The sequence below is a fragment of the Xenopus tropicalis genome, chromosome 1 (assembly GCF_000004195.4).
Source record: "Xenopus tropicalis strain Nigerian chromosome 1, UCB_Xtro_10.0, whole genome shotgun sequence".
NCBI lineage: Eukaryota > Metazoa > Chordata > Amphibia > Anura > Pipidae > Xenopus > Xenopus tropicalis.
The window spans coordinates 161354464-161372678 of record NC_030677.2 but is presented as its reverse complement, the minus strand read 5'-3'; the positions used below and the strand labels follow the sequence as shown (position 1 = coordinate 161372678).

Genomic DNA, 18215 nt, shown 5'->3' with positions numbered 1-18215 from the left:
TTTATAGCAACATTTTTTGGGGGACAATTATAACAAGTGGCACCGTTATTTCAGAATAGTTAGTGCTTGGAAATGCAGAGGTCAGTATTGTAAGGCAATAATTGCTCTTAACTTTGAGCTTTCCTTAAAGGAGAAAGAAAGGTAAAAACTAAGTAAGCTTTATCAGAAAGGTCTATGTAAATACAGCCATGAGCACTCACAGAAACGCTGCAGAGTTCTCTGTCCAAAGATTTGTTGTGTATGTAATTCCTGTGCCAGAGACATGCAGCTCTCTGCTCTCTCCCCTCTCCTGCTCCCCCCTCCCTCAAGAATGCTAAGAACTCACTTAGCATGCTAAGAACTCACTCAAGCTGCAGGTATGCCTGCAGCTTGAGATGAACTCTTTATTAGCCTTTCCTTCTCCTTTAAACAATATGTCTGTTCAGAAGATTCTTTTACCACCTTAGGAAGTTCTATTAAAATATATAATTATTATACAGGTATGGGATCCGTTATCCTTTTTCTCTGTAAAAATTAATCAGTGGTTTGTATTTGATCCCAACTAAGATATGATTAATCCTCACTGGATGTAAAATAATCCTATTGGGTTTAATTAATGTTTTATTGATTTTTTAGTAGACTTAAGATATGAAGATCCAAATTACGGAAAGACCCCTTATCCGGAATACCCTTGGTCCCGAGCATTCTGGATAACAGGTCCTATACCTGTATATAATATCCTTCCCAGGGTTTTCTTTTTTTCATTTGCTAGCAGTGCTCCAGCTACTGTGAACTACAGTTCATGTGCTATGTTCCTGTGTAATTTTGACATCAAGGTCATACACCCAAGTCCCAAGATTGAGAAAAAAAAAAAAAAAAGCAAAGGCCTTCATTATTATGTATATCATCATCATCATTTATTTACCACTACTTATATATGCAGCACTGTACATTTTTACAATGCAGCAATAGTATGAAAATATATATATATATTTTTTTTTATAATATTGATCAATACTTCGTCTTTTTTTTTTTTTTTTACCAAGACCAAGAGTGCTGGACTTTAAATCTGTACATATTGTGATACAGTTATATACAGTGATATTTTTTAAAGAAAACAGGCCTTTTAAATAGACCTTAAATCCCAGGTCAATTTTAAACCTTGGCATTTTAAACCTAGAATAACAGCTTATTCAGTGTATAATAGAAAGCTTGTTAGAATTAAAATTAATTAGTCAAAAAAAATGTTTTTGGGTGGAGTTGCACAAAAAGTAAGGGGTGTGAGGCTGGGAGCCTATTAAGTAGTAGGTTGCAACAGTCTTGGCAGGATAAGCACAATGTTCCTTTAGAACTTTTTAAGACATTTGCCCTACATGTAAGTTGTGCAGGCAGTGTCCCCACTCAGGATATGTCCCTTGCAGCATTTCTTTGTCTGGTGGTGCCCCCGGTTAGTCAACATTGCAAATAGTTTTGCTGCTTCCTCAGCCACGTGGGATGCCATTTGGTACTAACCTTAAGATAAACACATCATGTGATTTTACTGTAAGGGGTATGATTTCAGTTAAACTCAGAATGCTTCTTTTTTTTTTTTTATATATATTTTTTAATAAACAATGTTAATGAGAATTTGGGCTAAAAGACAAGGTATGACATAATTTACCTTTACATGATAAACCTTAAAGGAGACATATTGGACACAAAGAAAAAACTTTAATTTTGTCTGCAATTATGAATAATATATGGTGATTGTTTTGCTTTTGGCTAAAATTGAATACTGTCTGCAAAAATGGCCCCCTTATTGGAGCTCCCTATAGATCCTCTCAGGTCTCAGTGTTTCAAATGAAGGGTGGCCGTGTCCTAATGGTCTCTACCAGAAGCACAGCAGGAGGGGGATAGCCAATCACAGCCTTGCAGTCATACAAACACAGGCTTTAGTTCATTGCTCAGTTCAGTCCTAATGCCACGACCCTTTAATACAGTTCCTCATGTTGTGGTGACCCCCAACCATTAAATGATTCCTAAGACCATCAGAAATATGTTTTCCAATGGTCTTAGGCGACCCCTGTGAAAGGCTCCCCTGCACAAAAAAGTTACTACAAATAAAAAATGAAGACCAATTGCAAATTATCCCAGAACACTCTCATACTAAAAGGCAACTGATAAACGCCAACCCCTTTAAGAGCCTAAAAAGTTGTGCCTCCCTCTGAAAGAAACACAGTCAGTGGTGCTGCACCTAATGAGGCATTTGGGGCACTTTCACCCTTCTGCCCTCAAAGTCCTTTGTGGATGAGCCATACGCCTAAAGGACTTCAGTCTCCAGTAACTGACCAGTAAAAGTGTAACGTAAACACTACTTGCATTCACTAAAAAATACCCCGATTATAACTGCAGCCATCACAATTGCAACTTCCACGATTATTACGCGCCCCACATATAAAGAAGCACCTAGAACAATCAGTTGTTTCTAGCCGTACACTTCCGGCTGTAGCACTCTGTATTAGAGCGGAAGTGCGAGAGTTGTCTTGTGCGCATGCGCATAATGTTTATGCCTGAAATCCTCTGAACCAATAAACGCAGGGAATGTTTGTGTTGGACAGACACAGACATACCGACATACAGGCGTCTAAGTCACATGTCGAGTATTTAGTCCCGAATGCTACAATTATGAGCTGAGACCGAAGTAATCAACCTCTGACTTATCTTATTCATGGTAAGAACTGGTCACCATACATTTGTATCCAAGGAAACGCTGTAGTTTAACAATGAGCAGAATCGAAATAAGGTGAAACTTAGTGGTATAAGCTATTGCACTGCTGTGTAACTAAATGCCAGCTTGACTACTGCTATACTAACAATTTTAAAATTGAAATACATCTTTACTTTCCCCATAAAGCAATTGGTAATTTAGATAAGGAGCCTTCTGCAAGCCTAATTAAATGCTATACAAGCAGCCACTGTACAGTCTCATGGCAGAGCATTAATGAAATACATTTAAGTGGTGATAAATGTAAATCAATTTTTGCCAGTAATTAAACAGACATTTTTTAGATGTAAATAAATGAAATACTGGGAAGATAATGCCCCTATTATTCTTGAAGGGATGAATGCCAATAATAACATTGAATATATATATTTTGTATTAATCTTGTAAGGCTCTCTCGCTTATCTATCAAAATAAATGCAATTTTTATTTAATTGCTTCTTAATAAAATAGATGGATGAGAGACATTTAAAAAAGAGATCCCGGAGTAGGAGCCCTAAGGTGTCGCAAAGCAAATCTTCAAAGAAGAAGAAAAAATTAAGTTCACGATGCAGAAGTAGCAGTGACTCCCCTGTAAGAAAACATTCAACTCTCGCAAAATATCGAGCAGAGGTACCAGACAGACGTAAAAAAGGTTTGTATGCATGCAGTCCCCTGAGGGAATAAACATTTATACTAGTGATGTGCAGGTAAGAAAAAAAATCTACCTGCACTGGAATTTAACCCACAAATGTTGCCATCGTAGGACCCCTACCTGTGGTTTTCTACTCTGTATGCTGCTTCTGCACACACCTTAGGTTGCAAGACAGGGAAACTTTGGAAGCAAAAGAAAAGTGTACTAGTCTGACTCGCACCCAACCCAAAGCTGCAATGGTCTCGCAAATTTCAACCCAAATCTGCCTGACCTACACACCTCAACCCGCACATCATTAATCTATACCAAAAGGAGAAAAGCAGCCAATACTGTTATGCTAAATTATGGCTGCAAACAGGCACAGTATGAAATCATGTAAAATTACCTGAGAATTATGCACCTTCTCATATGAGACCAGAGCAAACAAAATAAAATTTTATCTTTAACATGAGTTCACTCATTTTTTGCCATCCAGCAAATGCATACAACTACAACTTGCTTTCATAAAAAAAAAGCTAAGCCTGAACACACTGAATCCTTATGGTCACAAAGATTGCCTTCTGCAGACTGAGACACACAAAGACAATTTCATGTGACACAGGTTCTCTGTGGTACCATGGGCAGCAGTACAAGAAGGTTCTTTTTCACATTAGCAAAGGTTCCTCTCAAAAGAAGTTACATCTGGCTGTTTCATAAATCTTCTGCTCAGCTGCCTCCTGCCTGTGTTCCTAGCCACATGGAAACATATTAATTCTCATTAGAAGCGTGTTTTTGTCTTGAAATTGTCAGATTTTGTGTTTTGCTGGAGCTCTTGTCTGAAATGTCTCCTTATTCCACATTTTTGTTTATGATAGAAAGAAGAAAGAAAAAGAGAAGAAGAACGGTGAGCACAACTTCATCATCATCTTCTTCTTCTGAGAGCTCTTCATCTTCATCATCCTCTTGCTCCTCTTCAGATGACTCAGTTGATAGTTCATGCAAGAGTAAAAAAAGCAGCCATAGAAAGAAGAAGACTAAAAAGCAAATGAAAAAAAAGAAGGCGAAAAAGAAGAGCAAAAAGCTAAAGAAAAAAACATCTTTTAAACTGGAATGCCAGGATGCCAAAGGCACAGCAAAGGAAGTGCTACCTGGCCCCTCAATAAACCCCTGCCAGAAGGAGTCTCCAGAAGACACTGGCCCAGGTAAGCTGCTATTATTTATTGCATTATTTTTCCCTCTTTTTCCCTATTCATGATTAGGCATATTTTGCTGATATTTTGACTCTCATTTCATTTTGCATCTGTATGAGATTTATATTTCTCCTGCTCTACCAAGGTTCAGTAAATTGAGATATTTTGTAACTAGGTTGTATTATTATTGTGTACTATATGAAAACAGTCAAGATTATATAAGAAATAATCATCTCTTTTTCTGCAAGCTTTGACTGATGAACAGAAGTCTCGTATTCAAGCAATGAAACCAATGACTAAGGAAGAGTGGGATGCACGGCAAAGTGTTATCAGGAAAGTTGTGGATCCAGAAACAGGAAGAATGAGGTACTTTCTATCGGTTTATTTATTTTTGCATTTCTGCATGTTTTTATGTGAGTATAGAGCATGGTAGGTACAGTTGCATTTCATTGTGAAGCTTAGGGTGGTGAACACAGTGGAACATGTACCCAGTAAAAAGGAGCCTGGTTTGGCGCTGACTACTAGCAAGTTTAACAATAGTAACAAAATAATATGTATAAACATAGCAACTTCAGTTCAGCTTTTAATTTAAAAAACAATTCTGCATGAAGGTGCTTTTAGTCAGATGCCTATTTTTTCATTTCTGTCCCTGCAGCAGTCACTTCTTGTATTGTGTAAAAAAATGGATGTGCACCTGAGCTGAATCAATACTGAGATAAAAATTTATAGAGAGCAGAGGCTCAAAAAGAACTCCATTCCATCACACCATCCCTCAGACACACTAGACAAGTTTCCTTTGGCAATAAATCTTAAAACGTAACTTTTATTACTTGATTAATTAAAAAATATAGATTGTGTCTGTGAATTTAACTGTGGAAACCAAATCTACATGTGTCACAGGCACTGAATTAATCTCTAGGTTACTGGATGACAGTGTGTAGGGATGCTCCTACCTATATAGTCTGATTGCGGTGTGGGTAGCGTTATCTATCTAGCTCTCATTGTTCACACTATTGCCAGTAAGGAGCACCAGCAATGGCTAGTAAGATTGTGGCTAGCAAGCAAGGGGTAAAATTCATGAAAGTAGTCTTTTTGAAGTCTTATTAAGGTCCCATTTAGATTCTGCAGTCTGTGCCGATTCTGGGGCTGCAGCCCCCCCGTGCTCAGTGCTTACAACTTTAGCATCGAAATTTGTCCAGGGAGCGGCTGCATCACTACTGCCATCAGTGGGCTGTTCCATGATTGTTCTGGAAATTACAGGCCAGTTCCTGTGTTTGCCCCCAGTGATCACTTTATAATTTTTAAGTTGGAAGAGCTTCCAATAATGTTGCTAAGGCTGAAAGGAGGATGTATAAACCTAAACCAATAAGCTGTGGCATACTTTAGGCTAATGCCACATGATGCATATGGCGTATATTTTCGGCAAGCTGAAAAATGCTTGCCAAGAATACACGCCATACACTCCTACCTGTGCCTGCACCCGAATGAATGGAATATGGTCGGGTGGAGGCTCATGTAGTCAAAATTCAGATAAAATCACAAGACTTTGCATTCTTTGCACAGGTAGGAGCACATGGCATGTATTTTCGGCAAGTGTTTTTCTGCTTTTCGAAAATATACGCTATACCCATTGTGTGGCATTATGCTCCTGAGGCTCAATGTAGGCTTACTAAAAAAACACTGTGTTGGCCTCTATTACTTGTCTTGTTTCCCACTTTTATACATCTGTCTGCGCTGAAAGTCTTTACCGTGTTTGCAGTTTGAGGTGTATACAAAATGTAACTGCTTAACATGCTTTGTTGCAAACAATAGACAGGTGGTTGTTATCTTGATACTTTGTGTTCTGCAGTGCTGTATAGAAGGGGAGGAAAAGTAAATCTAGAGATGCTAGCTAACTCTGTGCTTGTGTCCACAGTGTAAAGGTGGCACAGTATTATATATATATTCAGTGAGTGTATGGCGGATCAACCAGACAACTGATATCATAAGAGTGTCGGATAACGGTCAGATATCGCCCATCTTTTTGATTGGACGGGACAAAAGATTTTGGTCTTGCGCCGTTGAAGGCACCCGGGCAAAATCTATGTTTAGGGCTGAATTGCCAGGTGGAGGTAGAATCCCTATTGTTTCTACCTCCATATCTGATGATTCAGCCCTGAACATTAATGGAGGGAACGAATGAACCAATGGTTGCTGGAAAGATCGTTATTGGTACGTGTATGGCCACCTTGGAGCAGAAACAAATGTCTGTTTTTTTAAAAAAATTCCCTGTGGATTTGTTTAATGGAGATATTAAAATGCCAATATGTATGCATTCTGAGTGATTCTAGTATGCTAACCTGCTACCCTGGGCTGGAGCTCCTCCTCTTCAAAAAATGCACTGCTTGGGGAACAGCCACCATCTCCCATGCTATTCCCAGGCATCCCATGTCTTCCCGAGGTGGGCCTATGTGCAGCTGTTCTGTATTTTGTATACACTCAAGGAATATGTTTCTTTTTTTCCCAGGCATTTAGTGCATGCCCAGTATAAAACATAGATTTTTTAAGTACCCATCTCCAATGTTGTGTGCTGTAACCTAAGAGGATTTGAATCCAAAATAAAATGTTATATTCTAAGCAACTTTCTAATCTACATGAACCATATTCAGCGGTTTTAAAGTTATGTGATGGCAAGTGAAAATGCACTGCTGGCTGTGACTTGCATATGTCAGCCCTTCTATATGATTCTTGCACAGATAGTTTAATTAGCTGGATTCCTCACTGTGCAGTGCAGAAAATTCCATTGGTGTTGGTGTGTTTATCGTATTGTTTTCCTGCTACTTCTTCACTTTCTGCTAACTGCAACCCCATTGGTAACAACCCATGCCCATTCACTAAAAAGTGGCATCACTTGCCGGTATCTTGTCAGTGGCTCATCAAATAGAGAGGTGCGAGGTTAGTGGTCCTCCATCCTTTGAGGAAGGGTACTTGTGTCTTTATACTGGTATGAAAGACAACCGGTCTGTTATTGGTCAATAAACATACTAATGGTATGTTTAAATTTATTGTTGCAAATTGAAAAAAATTGTTTTCCAAATAACACATTTTTTTAATTTTCAGACTTATCAAGGGAGATGGTGAAGTTCTTGAAGAGATTGTAAGCAAAGAGAGACACAAAGAGATTAATAAGGTACAGTGGCCTGCTTTATTTCTTTATTATTTCTCGGTCTATATTACAGTATTTTTTAAATGGTTATCTTGGTATTTTATAATGATCTTGCAGTATAGCCACAGTATATTCTCCTCCTTCCTTTAAATTGTCTGGAAATCACCTATAGGAGGTATCTGTTCTAGTACACATCTCTGAAAACCCACTTGAATATTTTAGGGATAGGCAAATATGGCTGATAGCAAATAGGGCGAATATTGCAGGGGTAGGCAAATATGGCTGACAGCAAATAGGGTGAATATTACAGGGGTAGGCAAATATGGCTGATAGCAAATAGGGTGAATATTACAGGGGTAGGCAAATATGGCTGATAGCAAATAGGGTGAATATTACAGGGGTAGGCAAATATGGCTGACAGCAAATAGGGTGAAAATTACAGGGGTAGGCAAACCCTGCCCCTTCAGCTGTTGCTGATCTACAACTCCCTGGACCTGCAAAGAGACTGCTTTGTTTAGGCTGATGCCACACACAGCGTATGGCGTATATCTTCGACAAGCGGAAAAAACGCTCCTACCTGTGCCTGTACCTAAATGAATGGAATACGCTCGGGTGCAGGCACATGTAGCTGATATCCGCCGAAGATCCGAAGTCTCTTGCTTTTTGGCGGATATCGGCTACGTGTGCCTGCACCCAAGCGTATTCCATTCATTTGGGTGCAGGCACAAGGTATGGTAGATCTAGCGTAGCGGGGCCTATTCTCGGCAAGCGTTTTTCGGCTTGCTGAGAATACACCCGTGTGGCATTAGTATTTACTTGGTATTTCCTGGTGTATATTCAGAGAAGTGATGTGTACTTTGTGCATTTTGCCTCCTGATTGCTGCCCTAGTTTTGCAGATTTTTTTTTTTATTTTTTTTTATAATTGCTTCAGCCTTGCTGAAATTCAGATCAGCTTTAATCCCTAATGCATTATTTTAGTGATTTTTAAGGACATGCATCTGTTAGTTCTTTAAACATCAATACAAATGAGAACAGTTTGGGAACAAAAAGAAACCAGGATTGCTTGAAACCTTGTCTTTTCCCTTTTATATTCTAATATAGTAAGAGTTATTATTTTTTAGATATGATGATTAAGCCCCCATGTATGTGTATTTCTCTCTACAGCAATCTACACAGAAAGATGGCCTTGCGTTCCAGATGCACTCTGGCATGTTCTGATCCCTGGCCCAGTAGGACACTGCTTTAAATTGATTTCAGGTTGAAGACAGGTGCGTGCTGTATCCATGATGAATGTTTTTTTTTCTCACACACACAGTTACTTATTAGGATATTGACCCTGCCTTGTAACCTTGTCATGATTTATTTCTTCCCTTGTTCCCCTACTACTGTTACAATTAAATATTCAGTGGTCCTCTGATATTGAATATTTTTCACCAGAAAATTTCCATAAGTATCTGAAATAAAAGTTTGAAAATGTTTTTCATTTTTTTTTGTTAAGTGCATTGCAGATAGCACTGTGTGTAAGGTAAATGTTTATACACTGCAAACTTTCAGTTTGGTCACAAAGCCACTGTGAAAATAAATGTGATAAATCAGCCCCAACATGTGCTTCTCTGTATCACTCATAAGGACATCATGGGTATAAATGTCCATGCAGGTCAGTGCCATTAAACTCTGCCAGTGAGTGCACATCATTATACTGTGCATATTTAGAACCGGATTAGCATCACACTTAAGCAGGTGTTGTTCCTGTGAGTGCCAGTCCATACTTTATTTTGAGCCACAGCTCAACTGCAGCCTTTTGCTTTTTGCCGTTATAAAGAGACTGTAATAAAAGTGTAGTTTGCTTTAATTAGAAAGCAAAAAATACAAAAACTCATCTGCTGTAAAGAGTGTGAAATTTTGGTATTTCTGGCGATATAAATGTTTGCTTAAAGACTTCCTTTGACTGCAGTGTGTGTATGCTGTAAATAAACAATCAGCCCCTCGCTTCTACTGGCGGCCTTTTAACTCAAATAATCTAAATAAATGACTTGGCAGACTGGAGCCCAATCTGTCAGCACATAGTTGTGTGTGACCTCTTCCTGCAAGGCATAGGGACTGGAGTAAAACAAACATTTGTGTAAGCAGAGGGAGATGATTAAGTCCTGTTGTGTTTCAAGCTGAATATGAATCCTTTTAGGCCCATAGCAGATGCATTTTTTTCTACATTTTATTGGCACTGTACCACTGGCAGACACCTCATCTGTTTTGTTTTTCTGTTTTTCTATCCTAATAGTGTTCATTTTATTACCCTGTAATATTTCTATCCATATATATGGAGAAAAAGAAAACATATACTGTATGTTTGCTGCTGGTGGTCCCAGTAAAATTATAGAAGAAATGCATCTATTATTAGCCTAAAAGGACCAAAATGTTGAAAAAACAAACTTTTTTCCCACAATACTTTTAAGCCCTGTGAATGCCGTGCTGTATATGATATTCTATATTACTTTTTTGCAGTGTGCACCCAGACATTCATTGAGTGAGTGCAGCTATGTTATTGCATATATTATGTAATAGAAGTAGGACACACACCACAAAGGTAAAATGCCTGGGTGCCAGGTAATATGTTGGAAATACAGGAAACAGAGGACTCAGCACTCACAGGTCTTGATGCAAAAACAACAAACTTCACAATTTAGGACCTTTCTCAAGATGTGTGTGTATATAGATATATAGACCAGTGTTTGGTGCAGGAAATCACTGTGTGTTTAAATATTTAGAGAATTAATCTCCTCCAAGCTGTAAGCCAGTAGATCCCATAATACCCATAATTCTCACAAAACACACGCCAGCCAATTGCCTTCCCAAATCTTTAATCTGTGTAACGTACAATGGGTACTGCACAGAAAGCACACTAAGGAGTAAAACAACGCACTAACAGCAAGTGGTCGGTATGGTCGGTCACATACAAGCAAGTAGCATCTGTACACACTTACACCAAGGTAATACAAGAAATGAAAACCAGGAAGCTGCAGACAGATGTTTGGAAGAGTCACTCGCCTTGTGTAGTTCTTTCTCGTCTCCATTTAAGCCACCACCATTGCTAATTGTGCTCTACCAGCATGCCTCCATGTTGTCCATTTTAAAGGATGTTGCCTCTCACAGAGCTATTTAGAAATGAAATATTAACACTGTTTGATATAAAACAGGCCACTGGGATTATTGTACTGTACTTGTTGCAATAATACAGAGCAGGACAAAGGAGAAATGTAAGGCTGTTGGAACACTCAGTGAACGCAGCAAAGGTGATGCACCTTTCTGTCTGGGCTTCTGAAAGTGCAGGTTCCTGTACATGGTGGAAGGCAGTCTGGTTAAACATTTTCATTGCCAAAGGGCCTGTGGCCTCCGCAGCGCTGAGCAGCACATCGTTTAACTCACTGACAGGGAACTGTTGAACCAGCAACCGACCACAAGCCTCTGGTTTTCACTTATTGTATTTTCTAACATTGTAAACTTTATTTTTTGGTTATTTTTGAGACTAAAGTTATAAAATCAAAAGGATAAAGATAGGGGGTGTTATTCCTGCAGAAGCAAGCTAGACAAAAAGAAATGGCATTTTCAAAATGATAAATAAATGGCATTTTCACTTAAATACACACACTGCTATCTTAGAGTGAGTTGCTCCAACTCCTTTTGAAACTGACTTGCGCTATTGCTATTGGAGAATGAACACAGACTGACATGGTATTATCGGGTCATAGGACAGGTAATGGAGGGCTCCAGGTGATGGTTTACATGTAAACAGGCACAGGGAAATGTTTTTTCCCATTGAGTCTGATGTCCTCGGCCCTTTAGCTCTTGTCACACTACAGCTCTGGGCATTAGTGATCAACAAGTGCTGTAAGGTAGCTGGTTGGACATCCCAGTCTAATGCATTGTGTCTGTTCGACCAGCACAGTCCTCCATTCTGCATAATCTGATATTATTGCAGTCCCAGGATTATTATCCACGTGGCAAAGACCCAAAAATCCTAGTGCAGGAAAGGCAGGGTGCTCTCAGCAACATGTAACAGAGACATCATGTATGGAGAGAGAGACAGAGTATGATTGTCAATTCTACTTTGAAAGTATGGAGCTAAAGAGGTGAATATATCATATTGCACTTTTGCAATAACAAATACATTATACTTGGTCCTTTAAATTAATGTCTTTGTACATAATGCCTGAAACAAACAAAAAAAAGCTATTTTTAATTTTTTTTTTTTTTTCAAATATTCATAAAAACGTGGATGTCTTCCTCACCCAAAACATTTTCTACATAAATAAATAACTCACTTTTTATATAACCACTTTTTGAACATTTACATTGGTATGTTTTACAATATCTACACACAATAGGTTATCATTCCTTGCACATTACAATAAATTTACATACATTTTTTCCCCACTTGTGCATTTTGAACTCAGTGTTAGTCTAGTAAAGGCCATATCTAATTCTTCACACTGGTGCAATGCTTTGGGTGGATTTTTTCTAGGAACTGGCAGTGTTGGGGCCTTCTGTTGTTGCAATACTACAAGAGCGATGAACTTGTGCACTAGAGGCTATATATATATATATATATATATATATATATATACACACATATATATATGCTGCTCTTATGACAACTGCGATCACATTTTTCCTTTCACATGGAGTTACTACATTTGCTGCTGGGCTCTCTTGGATATACCTTTCCCAACCTGCTCTAATATTCTAGTTAACCGTGAATATAAAGTGTGGTGTGTGCTTTGTACTGCAGCGTTGTACAGATATTTTACTATAGCAGCTAAGTCTCAGACACAAACATAACAACAAATAGTCTCATTAAACCAGACATGGGCAACTTGGAGCCTTCCAGATGTTGTCACTGAGCACTTTACTTCAGAAACATTTGGGGCACAGGTTGCTCATCCCTCTATAAGAGAGTTACACATTACATTTTGCTATTTAAAAAAAAAACAGTTTAAAAAAAGTAATTTGTAAAAAACAAACAAAACCCTGGAACTAAGGGGCTATGTGTTGAGGCAGTGCCAAGGGCATATGAAGTGTACCCACTATTACCTTTATTTGGCAGTGGCTTCCTAGAAAAAAAATAGACAGCTCCTACTGTTAACTTTTTGTTTCACATATTTCACATATTGCCTTCTTTTAATAGAGCACAACATTTTTGGTGTAGATTCACGCTCCTGGAGAGTTTAATGTCTCGCAAGAGCTGACCAAGTTTCCTGACTTCATCAAACTGCTTGGCCAAACTCACCTTCCATGCAACTATACTAAATACTGAAGATAAATGATGCACTGCACTTTTCAATTGACATACATTGCAAGCTTCGTTACCTGCTGCTCAGGGCTGTTTACTTAAGGGAAAAATGGCGCAGCAACTACTGGCTCTACCAAGCAGTAGCCTAGCGCCTATCCACTGGGGAGTACACTAGCTTATTAGCACCTCTCTCTGACAAGCAATCTTGCTACACAGGCATGAAATGGTGCAGAATTGGATACTACTGTGGGAGGCAGTCTAATGTTTAGAAACCCAATCATTGTTACCTCTATATGTACTGCCACTCACAGTGCACAGACTTAGGGGCACATTTACTAATCCACGGACGTCCGAAAAGCGTCCGAATGCGTTTTTTTCGTAATGATCTGTATTTTGCGATTTTTTCATAAATTGTCGCGACTTTTTCGTAGCCATTACGACTCTTTCACAAATTGTCACGACTTTTGCGTAGCGTTACGACTTGCGCGAATTGTCACGACTTTTTCGTAGCCATCGCGCCACGTACGAAAGTTTCGGATTCATTCAAGCTTCAGTATCGTGACTTTCCTTGGGCCAGGTTGGAGCTGCAGAGTGCCATTGAGTCCTATGGGAGGCTTCCAAAATCATGCAAAGTCTGAAAGGTTTGCCCGCTGTTTACGAGCGCTCAATACGAGTCGCAACAGCTAAGAAAAAGTCGCGACAATTTACGAAAAAGTCGTAACGGCGACGAAAAAAATCGCAAATAATACGAAAAAGTCGCAAAATGTTCATTTCCAATCCGAATTTTTCCCATTCGGATTCGTAAATCAGCCCCTTAGACTAAGTCAGCCCAACCCAGGTCAAGGTGATTTGTAGATTTGTCATATTATATCAAATACATTTTGAGGCAGGGTCACATATAAAATAGATGCTCTGATAGAGGATTGCATCAGTAGCTTTAATTGGCCCTGTATACTAATTAATTGTTTTGCAACAATTAACCTGCACTGAACCAATCAATCATTCTTGGGGGAAGTAGGTACTGTCATTAATGTATATGTCAGCCAAGGTCCCCATCTAATAAATAGATCCTTGGCAAACTAGATGTTTGGTTTATACAGTAACTTATCCAACTCAGTTGCACAGTTTATGGGTCTCTAGAAGCTGACAGGTTTCTGATTCCTATCAAGAATGTTATACTCTATTGCAGGATGTAATGTTGCTGCCATCTTTGCCAAAAAGGGCCTCTATCACACACCTGCTGCATTTGTCTGATCCCCTTGAAAGTAAAATGTACCTGGATTTCCAGGTAACTCTTTTGGATCTTAATTTTTTAAAATAATCCAGTTTATTATGGGGTTCTAGCTGCTTCCATAAAGAAGTAAACTAGCATGTAACAATTGGAAGAAATGAGTTGTGCTCTAAATCCACATGTATCTGTATTGCACATCAGACTGGATGCAGGCACATAAATCAAGTGTAGCCATCTGATTGTAACAGACATATGATTTGAGTAGCTGGACCAGCTAACACCATAATTGCCAGTGTATCTGAAGCCTAAGGTATTGCCTCCCATTGTGATAGGCCACTGTCACTTTCCTAAAAGAAACTAACAACTGAAATGTCTCCAAGCAAAATCTATGAGAAGCCTATTTTACTAGTGACCTCCAGTACAGCATGCACATCCCTTAGCTGTTTTATTCATAGATATTGGTCAGATATATTTCTATTGTCAAGACTTGTCTCATCACAGTGTGCAAAAAGCCTAATTTAAAGGAAAACTAAATGATAGATTTTTTTGCGCTTAGTTCAAACCCATAAGCAAAGTACAGGGATATTTCACAGTGCTGGATCAGGTTCATTAATGTGACCCTCCTTGTTTAGCAATGAGCTTCAAAGTGGTTCTTTTATCATGGGCAAAGCATTCTGCCTCTAGAGCTGAATTTATACCTAGTTAACTACCATCATGGTTGCTGTATAGAAAACAAGCAAGCTAAATTTCTATGCAACACCAATCTGTCTGGCAGCTGCAAAAATTAAGATATGGCCTTTGAACAAAATTCTGCACTAGGGATATGCAGCCTTTGGCTTTCCAGCTTCCATTCTTTCATAACTCCCTTTAAAGAGACTTTGGGCTCTGCTGGGAGTTGTAGTTGATAGCAATAACTGGAAAATCAAAGACGACAGAACCCAGTACCAAATAACTTATTTTTGGCACACCTGCTTTATTTCTGCTCAGTGCAGAAAAAAAACATCCACACACAATATTTATACCCTACTGTAGCAGTACAGCATTAACGTGCAACAGACAATGAGAGGCTAGGTGAGATGGTAACAGATCTCCAATCTAATAATCAGTGCAAAGAAAAACAATGAGGTTTAACAGTTGAGCAACTGCATGCAAGAAGAGCCAATTGGGCGGAGAGAATTTTGAGAACCTCGGGAGCTAGCGATCCTTTTTGGCATCCTCTGAGCACAAAATGATATCAGGATTCTGAATGACTTACTGCAGTGAAATGCGCTCTGAGTGGATTTTGTAGAAAAGCTGCCACTGCATTAAAAGAAATATTGAAATAAAAAGTTGGTTTGCGAGTGATGGAAAAAGCCTGTGAACACTGAAGAAGACTATTGGTCCTGCAGTTTCAGCTTATGCTCCTGATGTTTCCCTTGTTCATAACAGTATTCAGTGTCTCTTAGCCTGGAGTAAAAGTCACAGATCCCTTTTTCATGTTGATCCAGCTATTTGTTGTGCATTTTGGAGATGGCTAAGAAGGTTAAGGAGGCACCTATTTACATTGCTAAGTTTCTGAACCTGGATAAGGAAAAAAGAATGTTGGGCTACATTTTACCTCCATGTGTCCCCCTCAGGTGCTGTTGGGTAGCATTGCTACCATATTTAAGGCCTGCAGTTCAATGTATCACATCACCTGCACAACTTCTAATGTCATATTGTAGCACCATGTTGTTGACACCAAACTTTCCTGCAAAGTTTTGCCTCTGTTCCTTTCTTGTTGAACTTTCCCCCCGCCCCCATTTAGTGGCCAGAGCCAAGTACAAGAAAATGTCCAGAGTGCAGGAGTCTACTTCTGACTTAAAACGCCAGATTCCTGCTTAGTGGTGGCTGCACTCCTTCCCCAACACCCTGCAGCAATGCTCATGCTTCTTTGGCTACGTTCCTTCTCCCGGTCCCTCTCACTCTCTGACTGGCTCTGTGTCCGCTCTGGTTTGTGGTTGCTGCTCCCCGTTGGTTGTGAGGAGATAGTACGAAGCAAGTGGTTCCTCTTTCGAAGGAAATCTGATTGGCCGGGAAGACAGAAGCTCCCTTTTCTTAGCGCCATCCTGCTGGTATTCTTAGCAGGTCGAGAACGGTGATTATATTCCAGTTGAGCAAGGTGAGCAGCATAGCCCTCTGTGATAAACTGCAATAACAGAAAGAATATCCTAATGTGAAAGCTATATACATACAGATGGTTTATGTACAGGAAGCGATAAGCCACCTTCACACAACATCTCTTTCAGAACCACACCACTTTTATGGCCCCCATTGTGCTCCCCCCACAGTAGAAGAACTTGCTCTCTGAAACATAAAGCCTGGCTATTACAGTTTACAGGCTTATTTATCAATTTTCAATTTGAATAAACTCAGAATATTTTTTTTTTTTTAATATAAAACAGTTGATTGAAATAAACCATAAAAAAAAAAAAAAACGCATTGGATTTGTATTCTACCCATCATAAACCACATACATTTTGCCTAGGACTACTCTTTTCTACATGAACTTGCAAGCTTTTAGATGCTGAAGTTTTATGTTTAATTGTTTTGGATTTTTTGTGCTTATCAAATATCGATCATTCAAAATTTTGAAGCCATAATTTGAATTTGGGAGTTTTAGGGCACAAAAATTCAAATCACAGCAAAAGTTTGAATTTGAGCGTTAATAAATGAACCCCTTAGGGATTACTCTTTCTGCAATGTATCATATTTGTAACTCAAAATATTCACTGCTACTAAGAATAAAAGCCGATTTCCCTTCATGGCACACATGGCAGGTTTTCTCATCCAGAAGAAAGGTGCCATTATGTGTTTTTTTGAGTCAAACCACACAGTTAAATTACTGTTAAATGAACTTTCTTTAGCAAGCAATAACATCCACATATATCTGGGTATCATTTGAATGGCCAGCTGTGCTTAGCAAACCCCAGTTTCTAGCTCAAATTTAAAATATTTCACCAAGCAGTACAAAAAAAGTCATTTCTTCTGACTTTCCATTACTACACAAAAATTAACTATTTATGACATGAAGCGGATTCCTCTTACCTGACACTGATGCTGTAACTTCTTGGTGGGCCGACCAACTATATAAATCTGCATTGGTGACAAACCAAGAGAGCTGTATACTGTGATATCCTTAGTGGAACCATATGCTGCGTGCACCTTCATGTGTACCTAAGGCATCAAAATGAAAGAAATATAGTAAAATATAACACTGGTTTAATGCAGAGCTTAAGGCAAAGAATGTAATACTGCAGGTTACAGGAAGAAAAAAATGAATTACAGATATATTAGTTGCAGTGAATACTGAGACACTCAATGGATAACATTTGTGTACAGCTATGTGAACATCTTTGCAGTTTCATTCCCCTTTCAACGTTAAGGAAAGCCAATTTATAGGGATAAAAATGAAAGCTAAGCAAGTGCAATTCTATGAGCCCAGTTCTTATGCATGCCCCTTCCCTCTGGTGTCTCCGGCTACATGCACAGAATGAGCAGTGGGATTGGAAGTGACAAGCAAAATAACCAAGATGGCAGCACAATATTTCTTGTTTTCCTCTAATTTTGTTGCTGCAGATCTACTACCATATTGCATTTTAAAGAAAATGGTTATAATTGTTCAATAAAGGACGGTGAGGACTTTCCTGGGGGAAAATTAGGTGTGCTAACTGCAATAACTGTATTCTCCATTGGTGACTATTAAAGGAAAATGGAAGCCACTTTTAGAGGCTTCCCTCCTAAATCAGACATGCTCCTAGTCAGCAAATACTGGGAAAAGGATATCAAGTGTCATAAGATGGCAGCTGGGCCCTTGCTGTGCTATTATGTTTTTATTACCAGATACTGAAAATGGGGCAGTATTGTAGGAGTTACTGGTAAATATATTGACTTGTTCCACCTTGTTACTTATGCTTCAGGATCCATTGCTGGAACTGGGTTTGTAAAATCATTCTAAAGCCTTTTCAAATACTTCTCTAACACCATATA

At 38.9% G+C, this 18215-nt stretch overlaps 2 protein-coding genes across 17 annotated transcripts in view; one reads left to right on the top strand and one right to left on the bottom strand.

The window, feature by feature from the left end:
* Positions 1–2483: 2483 nt before the first annotated feature.
* On the top strand, positions 2484–9684 carry arl6ip4 (ADP ribosylation factor like GTPase 6 interacting protein 4). 2 transcript variants are annotated; one of them, XM_012954493.3, is made up of 6 exons: positions 2484–2689; positions 3194–3374; positions 4229–4555; positions 4792–4909; positions 7643–7712; positions 8854–9291. In XM_012954493.3, the coding sequence occupies exons 1-6, from the start codon at positions 2687–2689 to the stop codon at positions 8905–8907; spliced, it is 753 nt and encodes a 250-aa protein (XP_012809947.1). In that variant the 5' UTR covers positions 2484–2686; the 3' UTR covers positions 8908–9291. The 2 variants fall into 2 exon arrangements, with proteins under 2 accessions (XP_012809947.1, NP_001107729.1); NM_001114257.1 differs by having other exon boundaries at positions 2589–2689; positions 8854–9684.
* A 5476-nt stretch (positions 9685–15160) lies between these two features.
* The window catches only part of pitpnm2 (phosphatidylinositol transfer protein membrane associated 2), a 155210-nt gene continuing 152155 nt past the window's right edge, over positions 15161–18215 (bottom strand). For all 15 annotated transcript variants that reach the window (XM_031896469.1, XM_031896451.1, XM_031896458.1 and 12 more), the window contains 2 exon segments: positions 17274–17402; positions 15161–16374 (listed from right to left, as the gene is read on the bottom strand). In XM_031896469.1, the coding sequence (XP_031752329.1) occupies positions 16036–16374; positions 17274–17402 (468 nt within the window). In that variant the 3' untranslated portion in view covers positions 15161–16035.

What these genes read in the sequence shown, in the direction of transcription:
- arl6ip4 (XM_012954493.3), top strand. An exon ending in CCAGAAACAGGAAGAATGAG is followed by an intron (nt 4,910 to 7,642) that starts GTACTTTCTATC and finishes TTTAATTTTCAG; the next exon opens with ACTTATCAAGGGAGATGGTG. An exon ending in GACACAAAGAGATTAATAAG is followed by an intron (nt 7,713 to 8,853) that starts GTACAGTGGCCT and finishes TTCTCTCTACAG; the next exon opens with CAATCTACACAGAAAGATGG.